General features: G+C 37.9%; 1 protein-coding gene across 4 annotated transcripts in view; it reads right to left on the bottom strand.

Moving 5' to 3' along the window:
- Positions 1 to 7913: 7913 nt before the first annotated feature.
- Heph (hephaestin) overlaps positions 7914 to 26912 on the bottom strand; it is an 88764-nt gene continuing 69765 nt past the window's right edge. For 3 of the 4 annotated variants that reach the window (XM_052733175.1, XM_052733167.1, XM_052733158.1), the window contains 6 exons: positions 26611 to 26717; positions 25463 to 25688; positions 22932 to 23071; positions 21726 to 21888; positions 15707 to 15751; positions 7914 to 13287 (listed from right to left, as the gene is read on the bottom strand). In XM_052733175.1, coding sequence (XP_052589135.1) covers positions 13055 to 13287; positions 15707 to 15751; positions 21726 to 21888; positions 22932 to 23071; positions 25463 to 25688; positions 26611 to 26717 — 914 coding nt within the window. In that variant the 3' untranslated portion in view covers positions 7914 to 13054. The remainder of the gene's footprint in view (positions 13288 to 15706; positions 15752 to 21725; positions 21889 to 22931; positions 23072 to 25462; positions 25689 to 26610; positions 26718 to 26912) is intronic. The other variant, XM_052733184.1, reaches the window with a different exon arrangement.

Raw genomic sequence — 26912 nt, 5'->3', positions numbered from 1 at the left:
GTAGTTGAGGTGAAGTAAGCGGTCACTGGTGGCAACAATATCGACTTTGCACCCAATATGGCCAAATCAGTTCATTCTGACTACCATTACCATCATGTCTTAGAGAGGAATCTGGAACTGCACAATAAGATGCTGCTGTCTCTGGAATAAGGAGTCAACTGTTCTTTTTTAACTGCTTGAGAGGCAGTTAAATATTATTTCAATAGCAAATACAAAATTTAGAAATATATTAAAATTCTTTTTGTCAAAGCATGGGAATTCTAGTTTTGTCAGTTCATTCTCCAGGCACATAAAATCCAAGGAGTGCTTGGAAATTTTTCATGAGATGTGTTTCAGTATCATGAACCTGAACAAATTGCTTAGGCAATTACTCAGAACTCCAAGGACTTCCTTAGAGATTGAATGTAGTTTCACAAAGCATAGCAACAACAGCATCTGAAGTTGACATATTTTTACATATAACATTTGTAAGGACCCTTCTTCTGACCCAGAATAACAACTCTTTCTTTTATAAATTTACAGACAGAGAAATATTTTCTACTTACTTTGAAGAGGTTTCTCCTAACAACCAATTAAGAACCTGAATATTTCAAAGTTAAACTATGTAATTCTGTCAGCACTTAGTGTTAAAAACAACTTATGACTATCAAAATATACAGTGTGGGAAAGATAAGCCAAAGGTACGTTACTTAGGCAGTGATTAAAAGCACGCAGAACTTTACTTCCTTAATTACCTGTACTTGACCTTGCACTTTAGAACTGAATACTCTGGAGAGCCTTATTCCTGACTTTAACATTCCTTCTTTGCTTGCTTTGTTTCTAAGCAAAGGTTTGTTATGCAGCATTTAAGGCTACAATTGGGCCTCATTCCACTTGCATTTCTCCTGCCTATGAACTAGAATACCCAGCATCCATGCAACTCCAGTACAAATGATTTAACTCAGAAATGCACAGGAAGATTTCAGCTTCTTGGTCAGGTCCATGATGTGTGGGGCGTTTACCTACCACCCCCACAGTTCCCCAGAGTTTTCTTGAGTGCGAGCAGCAGGAAATATTAGATAGAAGGATTTATTGCGGAGATAAACAGATAGAAAATAAAGGATAGCCTCGAGAGGGCCTGGAACCTATTCCAACGGGCCGACTGTCTCTGCCCCAGGGTTTTTATAGAGACTCCAAGGGGTGGAGCAAAAGACCTCCTCCCCCAGCACAGCCAAGTGCAGACCATCCCAGACACCTGCACTTAGGCCCGTGGTCTAATCATCCTCTATGCGGACCTGCTGGGTAAAGCCACGAGGAACCCGAGAACGGGCTCCCACAGGTCCCCCTTTCTTAATATATATATAAAAAAATAACTATTAATGGCTTACAGCAATCTCCATTGCTGTTATACCTCCCAATATGGGAGTAGAGGATGATAAAGATGGCATTTCTCTTTTGAATTAGGTCCAAGGTGACTACAGCAGTCTTAGCTGCCTCAAGCCCTTTCTAAACCAAAAACTCTTAAGGTGACTACAAACTTAAAGAATCCGTTAGCTTCATCATTATCATGAACAGGTTAACATAAATATTGCTATACATAGTCACAATTCTTTCAATCTTACAACTCAAAGAAAACTCTCAACAGAACCATTTGAATTAGCATATACGGTGCTATATATAGTTAACAATTTTCTCCGTCTTACAACTTTAACTCAATCATTTGAATTGTCTTGCTAACAGAACATAGGAAAAACTTCAATGTATTCACATCAAACTTAAATATTTCCTTAACTCCACAAAACCAGGGTGCATTAATATCAATAGGTTTCTGCAAACATAATTCAATCTCATAACTCCTCCTTTTCTTTATAATTTTTTAAACAAAATCTCAAACCTAGTTAGAGGAACCCAAACTTATACAATTCCTACAAACCCATATTGAAAAGCAATATTTTCAATCTAACCATTAACACTTTGAAAACTTTTAGCAAAACATCCAAAAGCAGTTTCTTAATAAAACTCTTTACACTTTAAAAGTAGTCTCTTAGTATACCCCATTTGCATTTCTTACTAACAAAAACATGACATTAATCCACTCAAACAACTTTTGAAATTAGACTAAGGAATATTAACTCTCCCCCTTTTCTTTATAATTTAAGCAAAATCTCAAGCCTAGTTAGAAAACCAAACTTTTCCATTTAAACAGTTCCATTTGTAACACAAAACCAGTTCTGTAAGTAATTCCATTTTTACATAAACAGTTCCATAAAACAAGTCATGAATCACCAATTAATAAAGCATATATGCATACACAAAACTGAATCTTGATTCTAGGTAGAAATAATAAGTTTCTTCATTTAAACAGTTCCATTTTTAACCCAATTCCAGAAAACAGTTCCTAGGTCATTACTATGAATAAACTCAAAATTGTCCCATTGCAATGAAATCTCTATTTCATTAAGTCCCAAAATTCACATGATAAATTCTGGTAGAAGAGCCTTCCTAATATGAAGAAATCCATAACCCAAATCTTTTTGTAGTTTTATCTCATTTTAAGTTCAAAAAGTTCAAACAAGAAATAAATTCTGGTATTAGGCTTTCACTTCAAAATATGAAGAGACGTTTTTCAACCAAAACTTTTTGCAGTTAACAATTTTTGTTCAAACAAGCGTCTCTGAACTTATTCTCAAGCCAGAGACCTTTTTAGGTACAGTAGTATTCTAAACCGCACCGTTTTTGATGTTAGCTCAGGTTTTTCTGTGTTGCGTCGATTTTCCACGGATCTCAGCTGCGGATGCCTTGTGCTGGTTCTGGCATCCACCATTCTTAGCTTCTTAGCAGCTTTTGGAGCTTTTGAAAACTGCTCAGACTGCCTGCTTTGCAGTCTCCTAGGACACTACCTTCTGTGTCTCAGGTTTTTTCACCATATACATTAAGCATAGATTCACACTTAACATTTACACTTTTTAAACTCACATATAGCATTTTTTGCCTTGCAGAGCATTTAGACTCACATTCAACATTTACATTTTACAAACTCACATACAACGTATTAATATCTACTTATTTATACTCCTTAAGGAAACTATAGAACTACTTTAGCAAATATATTTATTACTTATGTATTTCTTATGTTCTTATTTAAACTTACATTTACAACTAGCATCTTTACTTCTTACAAGCTTATTACTACATGTCTTAAGACTACCTTAGATACTTCTTGCAAGCTTATATTCTTAAAGGAACTCTATAGATCTATTTTACAAACTTATATAGGGCTACCATTAGCATATATCTAATTTAGCAAACATCTAAAGATTTCTTAACACAGATTTAACAAGACAGAATTTTTACAAACTCACATATCTTATTTTCATCTTTTTCTATTTCTTACTCTTAATTATTATTACTATCTCTATTAGAAAGATTTTCTTAACTAGACAGGAAGTACGTACATCATTGCTAAAGTTTAGAGTTTATAGTCAGCTTTGTTATAAAGCACTGGGATTTAGTGAGTGTTGTTATAGAATTGTGATAGTTGTTGCTAGGGGACTGTAACCTTCCCAGGACAAAGTCACACTCCAAAGTTGTCAGTTCTCTCAGCCATTCCAGACCGGCAGAGATGCACTGTCAGCGGTAGACGGTTTTTAACTAGAGACTGTCCCTTCACCCAAATTCATAATAGCTCCCCTAAGTACTTCAATTCAGACAAACGTTTCTATTACAGCAGTACTTTTAGTTTGTTCTACGGAAAAACTTCACTTCACACTGAGGGTGAAATTACCGTATTTAGCTGCTGTAAAGCTCTTCACCAAATACTGCACAGCTATTAGGTGATATAAAGTATTTTTCTAAAGGAGCTAGTAAAGCCACGAGTGGCACAGCTCCAAACTGTATTTAGCATTTTTCACTTCATTAGCTTTAACTCCTGATGTTATTAGCAGCTGTAATATTTAGCATTGATTTTTTTATAAGGAACTTTCAGGTGAAGCAACCCTTTTGTAAGACAGCTAGATTTTCTGAAGTTTGTTTCACATCTATAAAGCAGTCATTTCTTTTTTGAATGCCTATTTCTTATCCCCTTAATTAGATTTGCAAAGGAATTACTCATTGCAGGCAGTTTGTTCAAAAGGCAAAGAACTTTTTTAATTTCAACATAAGTTTCTTCATATCTAAGACAACGCTCAGTGTATAAACTGCTTTCTCTTGTTTTAAGGATTTTAAAGTGGCTTGTTTGCTCTTAAAGGTAGCTTTTTGTCTTCCAACTACTGTAAAAACTTTGCACAGCTATTAGGGTAAATAAGGCATTTTACCAATGGAGCCCCAAACCGTGAAGCACCTAGTTCCATATCCTTTCAATTTTTCCAATGGAACTGACACTTAAACGATTTTCCTCCTTATTCTTTTAAAAGCTGTATTTTAAATTTACCATGAACGTATTTTCGAGCTGACAAACGTGTTTCAGGGCAATGTTGCCATCTTTAGTGGAAAAACTACCTTTCCCAGAATGCATTTCCCTTATATCAGTCCATAATAATATCAGTCCCTTATATCAGTCCCTTATATCGTTTCCCTTATATCAGTCATTTCCCATAGTTCTTTTCGGGTCTGAGAGTCAACTGGTTCTTTTACCAGACTTGCTTACAAATTCTTGCCCGGGAGATTTGAACAAAGTTTTTTGCTTTTGCAATGGGAGATTTGAACAAGCATTTTACACTTTCAATTATGGGACATTGGGAGATTTCTATTCTCTCCTCAGCTGGCTTTAACAGGTGTCTCTCCTTCATTTGACACTGGCCCCCAAATCAGAACCACACCTGCCTCTTTAGTGCGCATTGAGGTGGGCAATTTCTGATAGCAACTTTCCTCGGGGCTTGTGTTTGTCTTAGCCAGTCAGTGAAAAACAAAAGCATTCACAACAGCTTTTCCATAGCTCTTTCAGAGATTTTCTCCCACTGACTTTATTCTCATTTTGCTTGTTCCTTCCCCCTCAGATGCAGAGCTTCAGGTATCTGTCTGCGGCTCTGTACCTCTGCTAGCTGCCTTTGGAGGTAGGGGCTTTTTTTCTCCCTCCGAATCCACCTCAAATTCTAGCAGCTTTTCACAGGTCATGTATTTTCTGGGGAGGAATACGCCCCTTCTGTTTCTTTGGAGCCTTTTTCCAGACAGTTCCCAGTTTGGTCTCAGTTTACCCCCTCTACCCCAGAAACAGTTTCCGACACTACAGTGGCGGCTTTCCCTGCTACTGAAGGTAGGGCTTTTTTGTCCGTTTGTTTTCGGGGTCTGCATGGTTTGCGTACAGACTGAAAATCTGACAAGGGAGGTTTTGGCCATTTCTAAACTCCCATTAGGACAGGTGTTTTGCCTCATCAGGCCTTCACCTGGCCCAGTCCCCCAGTGGGTTGCATTTGATTGTCTGGGTGCTCAAGGACAGGGCTTAGGCCAGAGGCAATCACCCCTCAGGGCTACACTCCCTCATCTCAGGGAGTGAGTTGAAACAAAGCTTTTCTCAAAAAGATGCTTTCTCGGATAGAAAAGAAAACTTTACTCCTGGATAGTTCTGTTCTGCCCTGGCTGGGCTCTCCCCCAAGACAGTGTTCTGACTCAGCAGCACAACTGCTTCAGACAGTTCAGCTTTACTGTTTTCCCAGAAAGGTCCTTACTCTGATAGGAAAGCTTTTCTCAGATGTCTTTTTGCAGTTGTGGACCTATCAACCCGGGACTTGTAGGAAAGCAGACAACTGTGCCGTTCCCACTGGCTTTAGTTTTGTTTGTTCATTAGCAATCTTCCCCTGGGTCCCTGCACCTTCCTGCCTCAGCTCTGTGCTCCAGGAAGTTTGCAACTGCAGGAACCCTAGTATCCCCGAAATACACCCCAACTCAGAGACGCTGGCCAGTCGCCTCTGGGTTTTTGGTCAGAAGCAAGGATACAATGCTAACAGTTTGCATGCTTCAGGGGATCTTTGCATTAGGACAATTAGGAGCACCTTTTCATTCTGAAATGCTCACTCAAACAAAACCCTTGTTGCCTCAGCTGGGCATAACTGAAAAGCTTGACTTTTTTGCTTTTCTCAGGTAGAGTTTCAGGCCCTTTTGGGTTTTCTGTAGCTCTTTACCCACACTCTCCCAAGTGTTTCCCTCAGGGTACTCTGACCCACTGTCTTTTACTAGTTTGAAGAGACAGCTTAGAAGAGGTTTTTAGGAACTTGTCCCTGCCTCCTGCATTGCAGGGAGGATTTTTAAAGCTTGAAAGAGAACTTGGAGAGGTTTTGCTGTCTTAAGAGGTTTGTTGTTTTCCCTTTGAGCTAATCACAGGTGGTCCCCATACTAATATCTTCAGGTGATTCTAATTTTTGTCCTTCTGAGAAAGTTAAAGGCTTTAGTTTTTAAGTTTGAGAGCTTTTAGTTTGAGAAAGATTAAGGCTTTTTTAGAGAGATTTTCCCCCCAAATTTTCCAAGAAAAGCTTTATAGTTTAAGAAAGATTTTTTCCCCCAGGAGAAAGAAAGACCAACTTTTCCCAAAACTTCCCAACTTTAAACTTTGGCTTTTTACACCCCCATTTTTGCCTGAGGGAGAAATCACTTTCTCCTGCCACTTGGACTTAGCATTTCAGCTGTCCCCAGGTCAAAAGCTTCCACAGGAAACTTATTCTTCCCCATAAGCTCAAAGAAGAGCTTTTTTACTACCCAAAAAGCCCAAAGAAAGTTTTTCCCAGTTTGTGTTTATAGCCCCCAAAGTTAGAAAATTGTAGAGTTTTTCTGTCTAGTTGACTTTTTTCCTACATGATCTTACACTTCTAAGTTTTTCCTACACTATATTACTACCCTATACCTTATACTTATTTTTCGCAGATAGAAATTGAGAAAGGGATAGAAGATAGAAAATTTTGACAGAAGAGAATTTCGCTGTAGCATCGGACATCCTTCCAGTCCGCTTTCCTTTTCTCTCGAGGATAAAATCCCTGCCTCTCAATATATATAAAAAATATATATTTTCCATAACACCGGCATGCCTTATCCACTGGCAGGGCTGAACTCAGCACTTTCGCCAAAAACTCTGTAATAAAACTATTATTTTCCTTTATCTTTAGTCCCTATTACTTTGTCTTTAGCCCCTGTTCATTTGTCCTTAGTCCCCCCTTTTTTTAGTCCCCCCTTTTTTTCTTTAGTCCCTTTTTTTTTTTCTTTAGTCCCTGTTCATGGCGCCATTCTGTGGGGCGTTTACCCAACCACCCCCACAGTTCCCCAGAGTTTTCTTGAGTGCGAGCAGCAGGAAATATTAGATAGAAGGATTTATTGCGGAGAATATCGTGGAGATAAACAGATAGAAAATAAAGGATAGCCTCGAGAGGGCCTGGAACCTATTCCAACCAGCCCGACTGTCTCTGCCCCAGGGTTTTTATAGAGACGCCAAGGGGTGGAGCAAAAGACCTCCTCCCCCAGCACAGCCAAGTGCAGACCATCTCAGACACCTGCACTCAGGCCCGTGGTCTAATCATCCTCTATGCAGACCTGCTGGGTAAAGCCACGAGGAACCTGAGAACAGGCTCCCACAATGATGCCCACTTATTCTTGACTGGATCTAAGAAATAACAGCCAGTCATTAGGCCCTGATTCCTACCCCCAAGGACATACCTCTAATGGGCAGCTCATGGGAGCATCATAGGGTCACACTATTGTTAAATCCTGGTCTGCCAAATCTTTCTTGTGCCCAGAGACCTCAACTTAAGGTCATAATTTAAAATCATACTTCAAGGGCCAGTGAGAACTTTTCCTTTATCCATGAAGTATTTTAAATTATATTTTTAAGTTCTTAAGTGTTAAATGTGATTTTCCTAATTTTTTTCAGTTACTGATTTCTAGTTTGGATCTACTGTGGTTAAAAAAAAACAAACTGTATGATTTCAATTTGTCTATATTTAATGATGTTTATTGTATGCTCCAGAATATCATCTAATTTTTTGTACATGAATGTTCAATCCAACTTTTTGTGATAAGTACAACTCAAATGCCCACAATAAGTAAACTGAAAAAAAATCACATTATTTCCATACAATAGAATACAACTCAGAAATTATTTTAAAAGATGTTAATACATACAGCAAAGAAATTAGACCACATAGTACATACTACATGAACTGTATTTATACACAATTCTAGAAAATGCAGACTCTTCACTAGATACAGAATTTTGAATGATGTGGTGAGTCAGCTTCTCAGTATGTAGCTCAGGCTAGCTTCAAACTTTCAATGAAATCTAAGCTGACCATGGACTTCAGTCTTCCCTACTCTGCATTCCAAGCATTAAAATTATGGGTGTGTGTACCACTATTCTTGGCTTTGGTAATCTTTCTCTTTCTTCATTAGAAAAATACTATGCTACTTCCTTCCAGCTTCCAGGGTTTCTAAAAGGTACCTACTGTCACTTAATTTGCTGTAACTCTTTGGCTATTTCTATACATATGATTGTCTCAGTTAGGGTTTCTATTGCTATGAAGAGACACCATGACCATGCTAACTCTTATAAAGAAAAACATTTAATTAGGCTGGCTTACAGTTTCGGAGGTTTAGTCCAGTATCATCATGGCAGTATCATATGGCAGTGTGCAGGTATAGGTGGTACTAGAAAAAGAGCTTAGAGTTCTACATCTTGATTTGCAGGCAGCAAAAGCAACTGAGTGTCACACTAGATATAGTTTGAGCATATAAGACCTTAAAGCACACATCTATACTGACACATTTCCTCTACCAAGGCCATACCTATTCCAACAAAGCCACAACTCCTAATATTGTCATTCCCTTTGGGCATTCAAAAACATAAGTCTATGGGGGCCATATTCATTCAAACCATCACAATGTTCTACCTTGTTTATTTGAGTGTAAGTATGCTGTGACTTGGCTGTTCTGGGTAGAGAGTCATATGATGCAAAGCTAACACGTTTTCAGCCCTGCTGTCCCTATTTACTGATTTTCTCTTTCTTCTTCTGTTGTTGCTGCTTTAATTATCTCCAGGGAGATCTAAATGTACAATATGTTGTTCAAACTAGAGGCTTAATTATATTTTTGAAACCTCACTTTTCTGTCTGGAAAATCAATTGTAAGTCTAGAGAGAATCTGAGAAAAACAGCATGAAAAGAATACAATAGTCCAGCAAACAAATGGTTGTGAGTTTTCGCCCTCTTTGTTTTGAGAAACTGAGAAACAGTTTCATTCAGTAACACAGGATGGTCTGGAACTCACTATGCACTCTAGGTTGACCTTGAACTTGTGGCCTTTATGTCTCAGTGCTGGGATTATATGCATAAGCCACCATGCTAAGCTAACAAATGGTTAAACTTTTAACTGAAATGAAAACCAAAAAATATATAAACAAATAAAGATATTTGGGGTTCAGTAAGTGACTCCCTGGGTAAAGATGCTTGTCATACAAGCCTGATAATGTGAGTTCAATCTCCAGACCCCACGGTCAGGGAAGAAAATCCACTTCTGAAAGTTGCTTTCTGACCTCCACATGTTTATCTGGCATGCACTCCACAACAGTAATAAATAAAACAAAATATTTAAAAACAAGAGAAAGCAAACAAGACACACTATTGTGCTGATGTTGGGAACTTCGGTCTTGAGCAATGAACAGGAAAAGAGCACTATTTAACTATTTTTTGCAGAGTACCTCCTTATATCCATATTTAGAACAACTTCAGTAAAAATACATTCTTTTCTAAATACAAAGGCTCTAAGATTCCATTTTTTGATTGGAGGGAGAATTACTCAAAGAAAAAAATGCATTAAGTTTGGCTACAGGGATGGCTCATTGGTTAAGAGCAAATACTGCTCATGCAGAGGACCTCAGTTTGGTTTTCAAACCTACATTCAGTGTCTTGCAACCATCTGTAATTCCAGCTCCAGGGCATCTGATGCCTCTGGTCTTGCTCTATCCCCCCCCCACATACACATAATTAAAAAATAATTTTAAAGTCTTTTAAAATTCACCATGCCATACCTATATCTTTCAGTCTCACATCTACAAACTAAGGACCTCCCAGTTATATGTAAGTTATCAATATTAATTGACTGGGTTCCCTGAAATAGAGTCAGTTTTCATTAATCTCCACATAAACAACAGCCCAAATGGGGGTTGTCTTTTATTGCTTAATCTATCAATTTGCAAAGGCTTAAATACTAACACTTGAATTGTGGTAAATTGTTGTAAAAGAAATTCAAAGTGATAAAAATTGTTATTATAAAGAACTTACTAATAGATTTGCTTGGGAGAGATTAAGTCACACAAGTGAAACTTTGCCTAAGTATCACTAGCTACAAAACACCTCAAAGATAAGCAGCATGCTCACCAGGCCTATTACAGATAAGTAAAATTTATGATGCTAGAATGTGAATGTTTATTCACCAGGACTGGCCCTGATTCCTGTACCAAAGATATACCTCTAAGGGATAGCTAGAGTTGGAGCAGAATAGAATCATAGCCATCATTAATTTCTGGTCTGCCATTAAGTCTCCTATGTTCCTATCAGGAAAAACAAATTCTGTTATAGGGAGCCTACCAGAGAAGACTACTCAGACACAGTTTATGTCCAGTTGAAAGTCTTTATTCCAGCCAGCTGGGACTAAACTCAGGTATTCAGGACCCAAGAATAGCACTGAAAATTTAGAGTAAGGGGTTTTTTAAGGCAAAACTATACCCTGCTATCTCGCTTAGCAGCTGCAGAGGGAGGTTTACACAAGCAAGCAGTTTAACAGAAGCTAAGATAAGCAATTAGATGGAGGGGGAGGTTTGCACAAGCAGGCAGTTTAACAGAAGCCAAGATAAATTAGCTGGAGCGTCTTGAATTCAGGTTGCTAGAGTTCGGTAATTTTCCACAGAGCTTTCCATCAAGGAGATGAAATTCTAGTCAAACCTAAAACAGCTTCCACAAGAATATAAGATGGAGGAACCTCTGTACCATCTTGCTCTGTCACACGTCTGCCATGTAGAAAGGAAGACCCCAGGTAACAACTACTCAAAAAGGAATAACACTGGTATACCTAAAAATAATTATGGTGATATCTGTGCTATATAAATCTCCTATCTGCCTAAGTGGCCAGACTTGAAGTCTCCTGACTGTTTAAATTGTTCAAAGTGTAACCTTGGGCCAGTAGAGAAAAAGATTTTAGGATGACAGTGTTTGTGGGATGCATAAGCCTAAGGTGTATATAAGTCAGTAAAATCTTCCATTCATTTCTGACTCTTATTTGGGCATTAGCCACAGTCAGCCATGTGCACTTTCGTTAAGAGCCTTCACTCTATCTCTAAGTGTGTAGAGTGATTTCTCACTGAGAAGGCATATTATTTCTATAACAGGATAATGGGTAATTAATATGTTCCTCCACATCTATTTTACCCAGATTTCCAGAAATTTTCCAGAAAGCCACTGATCATGGACGAATAAAATGCCTTATTCTGGTCTTTATTTTCATCTCTGGCCTCCAACCTGCAACATCCTATGGCAACTGGAAACCAACTCTGTGGGTTGCTAACTAAATAAACAAGTTGCTAGGCAACCTCACAATTTGAAATCAAGTGGGTAAGAAAGACAAAGAACAGTAGAAGTTTGCATGACAAAGGGTGAATAGAATCTTTTTGGAATCAAAGAGATGAAAATTTGAGTCTCCACTCAATTTGCAGCTGAGTCACCCTAAGTAAAATCATTTAATCCCCACTTTAATGAACCAAGGCAAGTCCAATCCAATCAGGAATTCGAATTATTTGCTATGTATAAGAAGATCACAGTGCACCTTTGTTATTACCTTGTTTTCTGTTCTGTTTCCTTTGTGCTCTTTTTTCAACCCAGGGACTCTTTTATTAGGCAATCACTTTACCACTAAGCTATATTCCCATACGATTGCTATTATCATGACTCTCCATGATGCCCTTCTGTTCTCCATTTGCCATGTGGAAACTAGAGTGGGAATGGACTGTCTTACCCCATTCCTATTTTCTTGTTTGTGTTTTCTGATCAAAGTTTCAGAGAGGATTGAAGGTAAGGAAGGAATGATTCTGTTCTATAAAGAGGTTCATAAATTGCAAACATGCCTCTCATAGCCCCATACCCACCCCCACCTACCAAATCACCATGCATGCACCTACCTTTTTCCAGCGGACAGGTATCAGTCTTGTCTCTGTACCTTCTCTGGCCATTTTTCTTGACATTCCAAAAATGTTTAGCACCCATAAAACTTCTCCTCTAGGATGTTACCGCTCTGCCTGACATGGAGGATTACTTTGACAAAGTGTATATATCTATAATGTGCCTCCCCAGATCACTGAAATTCTTTTGTTTAAAATGTAATTCCACCTCCCAGTTGCCATGGGAATCACCAAAATCATCAAATTCAGTGTTCCAGTCTTTTAAAAAGTACTTCAGTGGACAAGATTTGCTACCTCAAACATTGAGCAAACATTCAAAATTCCCTACAGTACCACTGTGTAGAAACTTGAAGGACTGTTTTACAGGTGTTTCTGGTTCAAGAGGTTGTAGTACTCATGACAACCACAACCCTTTCATTTGCTTCTCCTAAATAGTCCATTGCTAAAGATAATTAAAGTGTAATTTGGATCCCCACTCCCTACCCTACCTTTCATTTTCCAGCATGCCTATGTTCTTGGTCCTTTATTTAGTTGTGGGTTAACTTTGTGGCTGATCATTTGGCCACAATTAAAAGTGTACTTGTCTTGTTAGGTCCCGGAAATAGAAACCTAATTAGGTACCTTTTTCTTGGTATCAATTCAGTGAGAACAATTATGTTCTAGGAATTTCTGTACCTTCCAGTACTGAAGGGTGACACACCCTAGCTTCTGAAGTTTGTATACAAAGGAACTTACCTAATCCTAACTGCCTCAGGTTGCAAGGAAAATAAAGAAAAAGTGAGAGCATATGATTTCCATGTAAATAAATAAAGAAATAGCAAGATAATTTTGATTCCATTCTCTGCCTCTCCACTACCCCTACCCCTTGACAAGAGTTTGCTGCTAGCACACGGCTTCCTGGGAGCATGGGCTACATTCCAGATGTATTTTCTATTACTGCTTGAGAGACAGAAGCTTGAAGCTATCATCAAGAATGGACCTCCTGTTGCGCCGAAGCTTTCTTTGTCGATGCTGGTGCCAGACTACACCACCAAGAGCCAGAGCAACAAGAAGCAGAATTACACACATGGCAATCAAAACAGAAGACAGAATCTCAGCATCCTTTATGGCTATCTTCATGCCCAGCATCTTCACATTGCCCCCTCCGATGTCTCTTAGGATCACTGCTGAAGTGAGGGAAGAGGAAAGGGATACCCATACATGAGGTTACCTTCTACAGACATCTCCAAGAAAAATAAGTCCATGAATATAGGACAGAATATCTGTCCCCATTCTTCAAACCAGCTGATGAAGACAGATTTCAAATTTATAATCAGATAATTATAATATCACAGCTGGAAGCTCTCCTTGAAAATCAGTGATGTACCTATTCTGTTTGCCCATGGGAAGAGCTAAGAGTCACTGGAGAATACTTAAAATGCTATAGAAAAAATAAATAATTAGACTTGTTCTGCATGGACTCAGAGGGTAGAACTAGGAAACTAGTGAAACTACATGAAGAACGTTAAATCAAGCCAGCTTATCCATGTTCATTTTAACCATTAGACTGTGACAGCGTGCCACCATGCTGTCTGGACTCCCATCTTTGTGAATCATGTTAATAGTAATATCAGGTAACTCTTTTTTGATGACTGTCAAATAGTTTCTGTCATATAAACATTCCACTGTCTTCAATTGAACTATAAGGCAAAGCTCAGAATTTTAAGTTACACATTTCAACCATCTCAGTCAGGGTCTAAACTACCTTTCTAATATTAATCTACTATTATTCAACCACAGAAACTCAGTCTTCATTTCCCATAAAATATGGCACCTCCATGGGTTCTATCTTTGTTCAGACTTCTTACTTTGCCTGAATACTTCCCTCTCCTTTGTAGCTCCATGTTACATGGCTGCAATTAATGGTGCCTTCCTCTAGGGTTCCAAATTGCCTGTGTTCTTTCTAAACCTATGGTTTATCTAGTCTGTGACCTAGGGCTAAGTGGCCGAATCCCTAATGAATCTTAGTTTATTCTTTTTATAAAATGTAGATAATGATAACCATGCCTAACAAAGGAGATTATTATCAGATTTAAATGAGTTAATAATATGCATGGAATATTTAGCATGGCACCTGGTAAATAGCAAATATACAATAATTATAAGATAGTATTACTGTTTACACGTTCTGTGCCCAGCATCTAGCATTACAATTATTGTTTCTGTGTCTCATTCCATTTTTAGGCACTGGAAAGTAGCAATTATATCTTATTTGTTTTTGTGCCCCTGGTAATTGACACTTGTTTGATGAACGCATAATTGGATGAATGAATGTTCTCACAGAACTGGAAGAAGATGCACAGTAATGAGTTCAAATAGAAACTGGAAAGCATTCTGGTTCTGAGTTTACATTCTGGCATTTATTCTTCTTGTGACCCTGAACAAACTCCCAATTTAGAAAATTAGTGAGCTTTATTATACCAAATATTTTGACAGTTTTTTCCTCAAGTGAGAGTTTATGAAAAATGCACACATTTTTATTTATGTATGTATACAAATGTGCACACATTATATACACATATGCACATGCACAAATATATGTTTATATATACACATATGTAACAAATGATAAATGTATACATACACACATATAGTTATATGACATTAGGTTACTTCAGTTGAAGGAAATGGGATCTGAGCACTGCCCTTTCTATCTTACATTACCTTTCTCCAACCTCTCCAGGATACATCCCAGTCCATAGTTAACAATTCATGAGACACTTAAGTAGATCATAGGGACTTTACTAATGAGAAGCTGGTTTTCAGTAGAGCTGAAAATCTCCAGAGTAAACTGATATTCTTTAGTATCCCTTTTATATGGGGTTTTTAATCTTTGGGGACATGGTCTCACTTTAAGTCTAGGCTTGTCTTTAACCTATGATTCTCCTGCTCTCCTTCCCAAGTATGGGGATATCAGGGATGATAGCACACATGGGTCTAACAGTCCTTGTACCTCACACAACTTTTCTGAATCTTTCTGGTAAAAGACACAAATGGAGTAAACAATTAAACAATAATTTTGACCTACACATCATAGGAAAAGTATATTTTCTTAAAGAGAAACAAACAAATGGTCCCCAAGCTACAATTCCTTGGTATTCTATAGAGAAAAGAGAGAAGAATAAAAGTAGTTGTTAAAGGACATCTGGTATTTGTTCTAGTCTCACATTATTCATGTAGCAATCTTTGTTTTTGCTGTAACTCAGGTCTGACCTAGCCGGATTTGGAATTTTCTTCTCCCTCATAAAATAGTTTGTGAGCTAAGAATACAGCTTTCTATGTGGCTGTTTTCCCAAGCTCAAAAGGTTATGGGTGATACAAGGTGAATAAACATGTTGACGGTAACTAAATCCTAGTTCATTGGCTTTTAACATCTTACAGAAATCTTAAGGTGTTATATTATGGTGCCCAAGTTTAGTCATGTAGGAAATGCTAGAAGTATCATATATTATACACACACACACACACACACACACACACACACACACACACACACACACACACTCCACATGTAACTTCTCAGTGTATATATATCATCCAACATACCTTTTCCAATTTCTTTGGTAATGGTAGTCATAGTACTTAAATGTTCTGTGGGAAAAGACAAGAGGTTGATCCTATTATTCTTTGTACTAATCTATAAGATTTCTATAGGATATTTACATTACTTGAAGCAATTTCTCTTTGGAATTTACTACTTTATTAAGGTCTCTCTGATTGGATTTGATACCTGCTCTAAGAAAACAAGGAAATCCATGCCTGGTACTTTAAACAAAGTCAAAAAACCATAGTAGGGCAGATCATAGGTCTTGTGTGGTAGGGGTATACAATACTGTTGTTTATCAAATTAACATAGCATCAAGCCACATCCTAATTATTTACATTTATCCTTTTAGACATATGATACTCTCAGCTTAATGAAAGAAGACTCTTGCCTGTGAATAATGATGAATGCAGAGGCCTATCGCTGCACAGGTGCTCAGATCTAAACAACACATTTATACTATCCACTGTAAGGCTTTAGGAACGTGGAAGAAGTGTCACAAAGAATGGAAGATATGGAAGATATGGAGAAGGGCTGCAAAATGTCATCTCCTGATCAAGACAAAGCCCCTGTAATCCCAAACTCAAAGCAGGTGTGGATGCCTGTCGTGAATCTATACAAGAATGACATTGTCAACAGTTAAGCATAGATGGAGAAGTAGCTCAGAGGTCTCTATTGCTCATGGCTAGACTTTGCTACAGATAGATTTAGGGAGAGTGAGGACCATTGCCTTCAGTTAAGTACCCACTGATGATCTCACCAGGCTCCAACAAATAGTTCCAATCCAATGGTCATGCAGATGGCTCTGATTAAACTGAATGTCACAAAACCAAACTAAAAGTTATGAATCTGAGAAAGGGACTGGTTGAGGTAGTTAAAGGGAGAGAGAGTAAGCAGAATACATTAACAGACATGCATGAAACTGTCAGGTAAGAAATTTCATCAGTAAAAACCAATATTAAAATGTTAATTTGATTTTGGGTGGTCACAGGAAACAAGGGCAAGTGCATAGACCTCGGAAACCAAAATATAACTTACTCATCTGCCTTTATTTCTGTGTTTCTTGTCCCTTTCTCTATCCTCATTAAATGCTGTATGATTTTTCCTCCACCATTTCCCACTATCCCTTCAGAAAGCCCCTGCTCTCTGTCAAATGTACTGCTCTACACATTCAATCCTGTCTCAAAATAATTCTTCCTTTCTTCCTTCAATGAAGCTGAGCTATTTTCTGAGGTATGTGCTATTTAAATATTGTTTCTCTCACTTGAGTAAAGAGGGATTTCTTTTGGGGACCACATTAACTAGCTAGAAAAACAAAAACATTTCTTGTTACTCTTATCTAGTAGTTCTTTTCATCCATGGAAGTCTTTGGTTATTGGTATAGTCTTTCTCGATTCCCATCCCAAGAATAGACACTTTCATTCTAGTGACTTGTATATTCACTCCAGTTTTACCACTCATGGTCAATCATGGTCATACTTGATTGCTCATCCAGACCTGCACCACAACAGAAATCCCAAATCTAATAGAAATATCTCTTTTTAATGCTTATTCTTTTGCTAGCAAAAATCCTGTTATTCTCCCCCTCATTAAACATTTTATTTCTAAAGCATTTGACTTCCCTGACCTACCCATTTCATCCATATCTTCTCTTCCACTAATGACCAGATTAGAATCCACAGTCCATAACTTCAAACACTCATATATGAAATCACAGTAACTATACTCGCCTTGTATTTTACCCAATATGCTGAATAACACCAGAAAAAAAAATACACATGTAAAAATTTGGATTCTCTGTGTCTAATTTTAACTAAGCCCACAGTGCTATAAGGCAATAATGACTTTATTTCTTACTCCAAAGTAGCTATCCTAACCCTTCTCCCAATTTCCTCAAATAGTTCCCCCTCAGCAGATGACTCTATAAGCTACATCACAGAGGAATCAAGAGAGCATAAGGCAGAAAACCTGTTTGCCAAGATCTCCTTCTAAACCTACACACTGATCCTCTTTGTTCTGTCTTCTCTCTTATCACAATAGAAAGATTCTCTTCCTCCAGTATTGTATTCATCCTTCATCTTAGATGTAGCTCATATGCCTCATAGCTTCATCATGAACTTTATCCAAGAAATAGGCTTTTTAGAAATTGGAAACAACCTAGAGGTCCCTCAATAGAAGAATGGGTAAAGAAAATGTGGTACATTTACACAATGGAGTATTCCTCATCTGTTTTTTTTTTTAAAAAAAAAGTACATCAGGAAATTTGAAAGCAAATGAATGGAACTAGGAAAAAAAATCATCCTAAGTAAGGAAACCCAGACCCTGAATGACAAAAATGGTAATATCCATTTATATGTGGATATTGACTGTCAAATTGATGATAACTAAACTACAATCTGCAGACCCAAACAGGGTAGGTATAAGCAATTAGATCTCATTAGGAAAGGGAAGTAGAACAGATAATTATGGATCAACACAGATGGGGGGCAGGAACAGAAGGATCAAGTGGAGAGGGGGTTGTGGGAGGGAATAGCAGGAGAAACAGCTAAAATTAAGTGACATTTGAGAGGTAGTATAAAAGCCTAATACAGTAGAAACTTCTTAAAATACATATATGAAGGTGATCTAAATGAAACAGCCAAATAACAAAGGAGGCACAGTGCCAGCTGGCCATCTCTTGTCACCAAACATTGTACCAGGATTGGGGTACATCTGATTGAGTTGTTGGCCAAAAGGGCCCAATGGGAAGGCCCAAACAACTCAGGCTATTGACAAGACTATAGATTGCTTGCCACAAACTGAGAGCAAGCCCCCATTGCTGAAGACAACACCTGCACAACTCATTGGACATGGAGAAGTTACGCTGGTGCCCACATACAAGCCTCCACCTCTAAGTTCTAGCTTCTTTGGTACAGAAATGTACTCTGCATGCTCTCAAAAGAAAAACACAAACACCAAGTCAGCCACAAACCCTTTGATCTACAATGGTGTCTTGCCTGCAAGATGCGCTAGTGCAATGGTGGCACAAAACTTGTGGGAGTAACCAACCATAACTGATTTAACTTAAGGTCCATTCCATGACATGGAACCCATACCCAGCTACCTAGGTGGCCAAGAACCAAAGACTAGATGGCCCAGTGACCTAGTGGAAAACTAATACTGGTCTACAAGAGGAAAACAACAACAACAACAACAACAGAAAGCACAGTGATTAAATGACTCCTAATGACATTCTGCTATAGTCATAGATCAATGCCTTGCTCAGCCATCATCAGAGAAGTTTTCTCCTACAGCATTTGGGAACAAATATAGAGAAGCACAGCTAGACATTATGCAGAGTATGAGAGATCTTGGAACAATCAGCTCTAAATGGGAAATCTCCATCAAATCCCTCCCAGCTCAAGAGCTCAGGGAACCCCAAGGAAGAGGCAGCAGAAAGAGTGTAAGAGCCAGTGAGGATGGAGGCCACGAAGAAAACAAGACCATCTAAATTAACATGAGCAAAGCTTACATGAACTCACAAAGACTAAGGCAGCATGTACAGGGCCTACATGGGTCTGCACCAGATCCTCTGTGTATATGTTATGGCTTTTAATTTAGTGTTTTTATAGAATTCCTGAGGGTACAAATGAGTTGGTCTCTGATTCTTGTGCCTTTTGGGTTCTTTTTCTTCTATTGGTTTGTCTTGTAAAGTTTTGATGTGACAACTTTTGTTTTATCTTATTATATTTTATTTTGTTATATCTTTTAAAAAATAAATGAAGTGATGAATTGTAATTAGCCACTAGTAATTAGCCACTAGGGTAAAGGTTAACAACTGAACACTCATTTATATCTGCTGGGAGAGGAAAAATCCATTTTCTCCAATGGAGTGATACTGGGTATATCAACCAGTCCAGGGCAGGCCTCATGGTCAGGAGTAGTTGACCAATGTATAATGTACATCACTGTGTGTGTGTGTGTGTGTGTGTGTGTGTGTGTGTGTGTGTGTGTGTGTGTGTGTGTGTGTGTGCTCATGGGTGCTTTTATTTAGTTACAGTTTGGTGGAGTTTTGTTACTTATTTTTCTATTTGGTTTTTCTTTCATTTTGCTTTTTTGTTTTGAGGAGGGTGATCTTGTGTGGGGTTTTTATTTGCTTCTTTTGAAAAAGAACTGAAATTTGGGTGGGTAGGGAGAGGGAGAAAATCTGGAAGGACTTTGGTGAAGGGGAAGAATATGGTCAGAATATACTTAAATCTAAAAATTTGTTTTAAATAATTAAAATAAAACCTTAAAAGAAAAAAGAGTTAGGCTTTCTCTATCTTTCTTTAACTCTATCTTCTGATTGCACTGTTAGCATATGTAGAGTCAGAGCAAAATGGGATCATTCATACTGAATAAAGAAATAAAACTGTAAACAGGTTAAGAGGTATGGGTTGGATCTTCTCAAAGGGTAATTTGAGGTACTCTGATGATACATATTGAGATGTTCTCATATTTTGAATGGCTCATATATGAGGATAACTTACAATGTAAGAAGAGAGCCTATTTTCTTGAATCTATAGCACCTTGATGGTGTGTCTTCTGGTCTGTGGACTGATAGAAAAAATGAAGTCTGGGTTCTGGGGAATTGTACCACAGTAATAAGTAAAAGCAACAGAAGCAATATTCTAGCATTATGATTTGTCAGAGAAAAACTCTTTAATGATAGGCGAAATCATATGTGCTATCATTTTGTCTTCTTCCATTAAGTTAAGAACAGAGTTGTATTCTGTACTGTAGTTTGCTATGTCTGTTTGAATAGTCAAAGGTAACTTCCCTTTCCATGTCTTTTGATAGAGTCAGGGGCTGCCAATCTCAGAATACTCTAATACCATTATTTTCCAAAGCGGTGTGATATATGAAAAAAACTTAAAAAACATCCATACAAGTAACATTATATGGACTGAGCTGGTTATAATTAGGAAAATATACGTATATATAGATATACATACATGCAATCAATAATAATTAATGGAAAAGAGGATCGTGACTTTGAAAAAGAGCAAGGGGGACTATATGCAAGGGTTTGGCGGGAGGAAAGGGAAGGGAGAAATACTATAATTATATTATAATCCCAAAAATAAAAACAAAGTAAAAAAATATGTATTGATCCAAAAGGCTTCTTGGAAGGGAGATAGTTAGTGCTGGTGGCTGGACATAGTTCATGTAGAAGAGAAACACTTAACATTTCACTTAGACAGAGATAATTCTGAAGAACTGTCATTCACAACCTTCACAAAGCCTTGATTAGAGTCTTCACTAGAATTATTTTCTTCTCTTTAGCAAAGGACTCACTATGATTTGGGGGTGTAAATCAATGAGCATGTCTGGGTCTGTGTGTGTCTGTGTGTGATGTGTTGTGTTGTATATATGCTCACATGTGTTTGTGCAGGTATGTGTGCTCATGCCCATGCATTCAAAACCTTTGCTTCATTGACAGAGTCTCCCATTGAACCCAGAACTTGCTGTTTGGCTTAGCTAGTAAGCTCTCAGCATTTTCCTGTCTTCATCCTGCAGCACTTGGGTTACAGGTATTTTGGTCACACCCAGCTTCTTTTAAATGACTGTAAACTTAGGTTCTCATGCTTGCTTGCAAACACTGTTGCCCACTCAGCCATCTTCCCAGCCCCACACACTTGTCTTTATTGACAATGACCACATTGATTCACTAAGAATTTCCTTGACATAGTACTTCTATTAGACATTAAATGATGAATTTGTAAATAAATAAACTAATTTTTTTGTCAAAGGGTGGTAAACCTACACTAGCAAAGAGCCCTCCCAGTTTCAGGCTAGGCCAACATATGTGAGCTTATTACATTTGCAAGGGAGAATGAGAAATGCAGCTTGGGGAAATGCCTAAACGGGCCCTGTTCTATGATAAATCCTGTTTCTTCTGGGCCAGTAGGGGGAAGTTCAAGTGGTCCCTTACTATTACCTGGTTTCTACAGGCTAGACAAAAGATTAGAAAATAATATACTTGAGTGGCTTGGGTCCTACCTTTGTGAGACAAGACAGTAAAGATGGTCTCCATGCCAGCATGAACATGGTCAGTCACATGGCAGTGCATTAGCCATGTCCCGGGGTTGCTGGCTACCATCTCTACAACCTCAAATGTCCCTGGGAAAAGATCCACAACATCTGCCCGGTAACTGTGCCCATTCTGCAAGAAAAATGATGGGGAGAAGAACTGAAAATTATAGCAACCAATTTACAGCTTACAGGAACTAAAAGTCTATGATGCTAAGGATTAAAAGATAAAGTTCTTAAGACTCCAAAATGTCTGTACCAATGAGAAATTTCAAAGGTCCATTTTATTTCTCTCTCCTAGAATCCAATCATGTAAACTAAAACAATACAGCATTTTCCTCCTTCTACTTTTCCATCAAGTGCCACAGATGAAAGATGTTACCAGTTCTTTTAGAGGGTCCAAACCTAGTTTCTCTGAAATTTTCCATAAGCTAAAATATGGAGAGTCTGGATTAAGTTCTGATCTCTAAGAAGGATCCACATGTTTCCTTTAGAAGTGAATTCAGTTTAGTTTCTCCTTTTTACCAAGACCCTGATCAAAATAGTTCTAGATCTCTAAGTCTACAATGATGCCTCCAATTCTGTGCTCTTTTCCTAAGATTAAAACATTTTCATAATCACAAATTGCTCTATGTAGCTCCTGAACTTAAACTCTTGTTATGATGGATGAAAGACTTTTAGGGATTTTAAGAATATTTGAAATTCTTTGCTCTTAAGATCATTGCTCATTGAGTCTAAAGTCTTTGGCTCAGATACAGTGACACTGGTACCTTCCATCTACTTACTTTTTTTTTTTTTTTTGTTTTTCGAGACAGGGTTTCTCTGTGTAGCTTTGCGCCTTTCCTGGAACTCGCTTTGGAGACCAGGCTGGCCTCGAACTCACAGAGATCCGCCTGGCTCTGCCTCCCGAGTGCTGGGATTAAAGGTGTGCGCCACCACCGCCCGGCTACTTACTTTTTAAATGAGACAGTCTCTTACTTATCAGAAGGAAAAGCTAAAGACTGGAAGTGACTACCGTTGGGATACACAATTGAGTAGAATCCCCTACTAGATGTTCCATATCATAGACCTTTATATTCCTTAACTATTACCTTATTCCTTGCCATTGCCTTCTGCAATGACTCTCAAGGCATTGCTTTAACCACTCCTATGGGGCTCAACCATATTTCAGCTCACCTGGTAGAGGAAACTCTCTGCATGGAAGTGTACAGTGTGAATGTCAGTATCTTGGCCCATGGCTAGCATGTACCAGGCTATTCTTTCTCCTTGGTATACAGTAAGACCCCTGAGATTAGCATAGAGTTTCCCGTTGATGGCTGTAAAAGAAGAAAATGTCTCATATCTTTTCTTTTATTTACATTTTGCCCTATGTCTATTTCCTATCATTTCTGATGATAGCAATAGACTACTAATTTTCTGCATCTCTCTCTTCAATGTATTTTTCACAATAATGATTTCAGAGTTATCTCTAAGCAATTATTCTGACCATGTTATTCTAAAGTTAAAAAAAAAAATTAAGGGCTCCTCCTTTTCCCAAACAAAAACCCCATGGTTCTATAGCTCAACCAATAAGTTAATTCAAAATATACCTCCACACAACCTTCCCAGGTTCATCTCCTACTACCAACAGCTTTGATTCCAATTAGTGAGATTCTTTTCTTCCACTGTCATTCACTTGGTCTCTACATGTTATCTGGATCCTTAGGTTTCTGAGTTTCCCTCTCATAAATACTACTTCCTTATTATTTCCCTTTAAAATTTCACCACCTTAAGAAAACTTTTCTGATTTCCTAAGCTGCTCTATGTAACCTCAATTTCTTATACCACCTTCCCCCTTTGAACTCCTCCAATACTCCTCAGCATGATTCATTAGAACTCTCCAAAATCTGTCTTCCAGGTTTATTTATCTTTTAAGGTGTGAAAGCTTATGCTGCCAACTTGTCTTAGGTTACTAATAAGTAGGAAATAAATTTATTTATTTATTTTCAGAACTGCAAGCAGATAACTCAGACTACAATATACATTATTTTGATGACCACATTCTCTTCCAAAGTCACATCCTATGCGACAAAGACACTGATATTCATTGTTACATCAACTCATATTGGTAGGATTTTACCCAAACCAATTTCCTCCCACATCTCATTTTCTCACACATGAGAGGTAATTTCTACTCTACTCTTCAAGAGGGAAAATAATGGAAGGAACAGCTACAGTATTGCTCTATGTCTACCAACATCAAATTGTGGATTTGGTAAAAAAGAACCAAAATTGCTCAGCTCAGCCACTTCTAGATATATTATCTCTTTGATCATAGAAAAGGGTGCAAATTGGTTCACTAATTGGTTCTGGTAAGATCCTGCCTCTCTTAATGCAGAGAAATTTTGTTGTCCATTGATGTCAATGACAATTTAGAAAACCTATCTGTTGCCAGGAAAGTATCAGCAATCATATTTAGTTATAAAATGAAATTCAGTTTTCCAATTAGCATTCTCAGTAATAAGGCTCATATTTTATCTTAACCATTTATTTTTCTCAGTTGGTTCAGAAATGTAGAGGAGGAGTTAGAATATTATTTTTCTTGTCCCCTTGGACTACAACATTATTTTTATTTGTATTTATATTACTAATGCTCAGAATATGTCCAAAGATACTGCTATCTAGCTACATAGGTAGAGTAATACCTGAAGTTTGGAAAAACGGACACCTGAGTAGGTGAAAGTGGCATTAGCCAAGTCCTGAATTGGGAGGACCTAACTGTGCCCTTATTTCCTCTTTGTTCTAGCCCATTTTATTTCCTGGATTTGACAGAAACTAAAAAAGTTCACTTTGTAAAGTTGTGAATCATCTGTTCTAGTGTGAATCACTCATCTCTCCATCAAGGGGAAATAGATAAAATCTGTAGGACAATGGGATACTACTTTTGAGTTCCATTAGAGTCATTATCAAAGCTGCACCTCACTTTCAGATCAAAGAAATCTTGGGCGAGAAGTGCTAGGGAGAGATCACTTCATACATTCCTCTGCACTTAAGCCCTCCCTCTTATTTGTGACACTCTCTTTTTTGTGAAAAGCTACCAGATAGCTAGAGCAAAAAAAAAAAAAGGCTTTGATGATACAGTTCTCCCACCCTAGATCCATTCAAGAGGCAAAAAGTTCTTCATTATATGTAAGTAACATAAGTTCAGTGTGCTATTTCTGTGACTATCTTCTCCAACTACCCCATGTAAATTCAAACTTTGCTTTAGAAGTAATAAAAATGACAAGTTCTCCTTCATTTGTCTATATTGACAAAACAGATCCGGAATTTAAAGTGGTGATTAAATATCATGCTTTTGAGAGGAAAACAAACTCAGAATTTTGAAACAGAGGGGCACTTACCAGGTGGCTAATTATGTATATAGAGGGCCATAAATGTCCATCTTCCCTTATCTAGTATGTTAAAATTTGCTTGTGTCATGATGATCACTTTAAAGTATTAGCTTCCTTCTTTCTGGGCACCTCATCTAATATGTACCATGTATCTGTTTTGCAAATATATGTGTAGAATAATAAGAAGGACTTTTCTCTAGGTCATTTCTAATCCACTGTCCAACTTTCTCATCTGTTCTAGAATTGTGCACCCATAGATAGAGATGAACCTAGCAAATCATCTCATGAAAACAGTGCAGACTACTTTAAAATAGGAGTAGCTTCTTTTCTACAGACCATGCATTTTATTGCTCTCCAAGAAAGTCGCATCCTGTGGGTTAACATTGTGTGTCTCTCTGGGCCCATAAATTGCGATATTCTCCTCCAGATACCAAGATTGGTTCTCATCAAAGATCAAAAACAGCAAGGCAAATTCCCGGTCCATATCATTCCGACCTCCATGGGGTCCCAAGATGCCCTTTCGACAGACGACTAAGGGTCCCACCAGGCCACTATACATGTCCTGATGAAGGGAGAAAGACATGAGGTTAATCCTGAATAACGGTACTCTATAAAGAGTTGAGTCACAAATAAGTATACTTGAAGCCCCTTAGCACTGCATCATAAATGCCTTATATTCATAAGTATGCTATTCTGATATCTAAATTCATCCTAGCAATCATTTAAGATACAGTTGAGATGTGATGTATAACTTATGCTTTAGCTAGATTGAATTATTCATTAATTTTTAAATATATAACCTAATGCCTTTTTAGGCTGTTTCCTATGCTTGCAGTGCCCTCCTTCCAACATACTCCTTATCTATGGCACACTCTCCTTTAGATTTCCAAGCCCAGATTATAGGCAGCTTCCTTTCTGATACCTTTTCTACTTCCCCTTTGCTCAATTGGACCATACACTTTGAAAGTGGGAAGATACCTTATATTTGTATCATCACCAAGAAAAACACACGTAATAGAGCAGACACGATATACTGCTGATGACTTGTTGTGATTAACTGGCTAGATAGACAAAATTCATTTTCCAGATTAGGAAACAGAGGCAGCATGACTTTAATATAGCTATCCCAAAGTCACTCTGGAGCCAAATTTGTGACTAGGCCCCTAATTTCCTGGCAACTACCCCCATTTTTTTAAAATATGAGAACATACTGCTTTACAAGATCCAAAAAAGATGAGACAAAAAAGAAACTCCTCATGACAAGTATCTGATGTCACATACTACCTTCATCCTTCTTATTGACTATTAAAATAAGGCAAGCATTTGAGGAAATTTCCTCAAAGCCCAGGTATTACAGAGCTGTTTGTTGGTTGGTTCTTTGTTTGTTTGTTTGTTTGTTTTAACTACATCTTTTGTCATCATTTTACCAGGTAGTTTGCTCATTTCTGGGATCCTTCTTTCAATATTCAATTTTTTTTCTTTACCTTGATGGGATCCACTGCAGAATAATAAATCCAGGAAACACAAGCAGAGTCACTGGGCCCAGGACCAGATCTTTCTGGGATATTCCACTGGTAAGTAAGTACTTCACCTAAGAAGGGTAGCAAGGCAAATGTCTCATTGGAGCAAGTGCAGCATTTCTCTCAATTTCTAAAAGCTACAGTAGGTGAGGCTCAGCTCCCCCAAGATCCTTCTCCATCATTCTCATAGCAGGCTCCACTTTATTTTTGTTACACTTTTTTCTCCCTTCTTGGAAAAACTCAGTATTTCACTTCTAGCCTGTCCA

Source organism: Peromyscus californicus, unplaced genomic scaffold (genome assembly GCF_007827085.1).
Source record: "Peromyscus californicus insignis strain IS unplaced genomic scaffold, ASM782708v3 Scaffold_10__1_contigs__length_136768540, whole genome shotgun sequence".
In the NCBI taxonomy this organism is placed as follows: Eukaryota; Metazoa; Chordata; class Mammalia; order Rodentia; family Cricetidae; genus Peromyscus; species Peromyscus californicus.
Note: the sequence above shows the minus strand (reverse complement) of the source record. Positions and strands in the feature narration are given on the sequence as shown.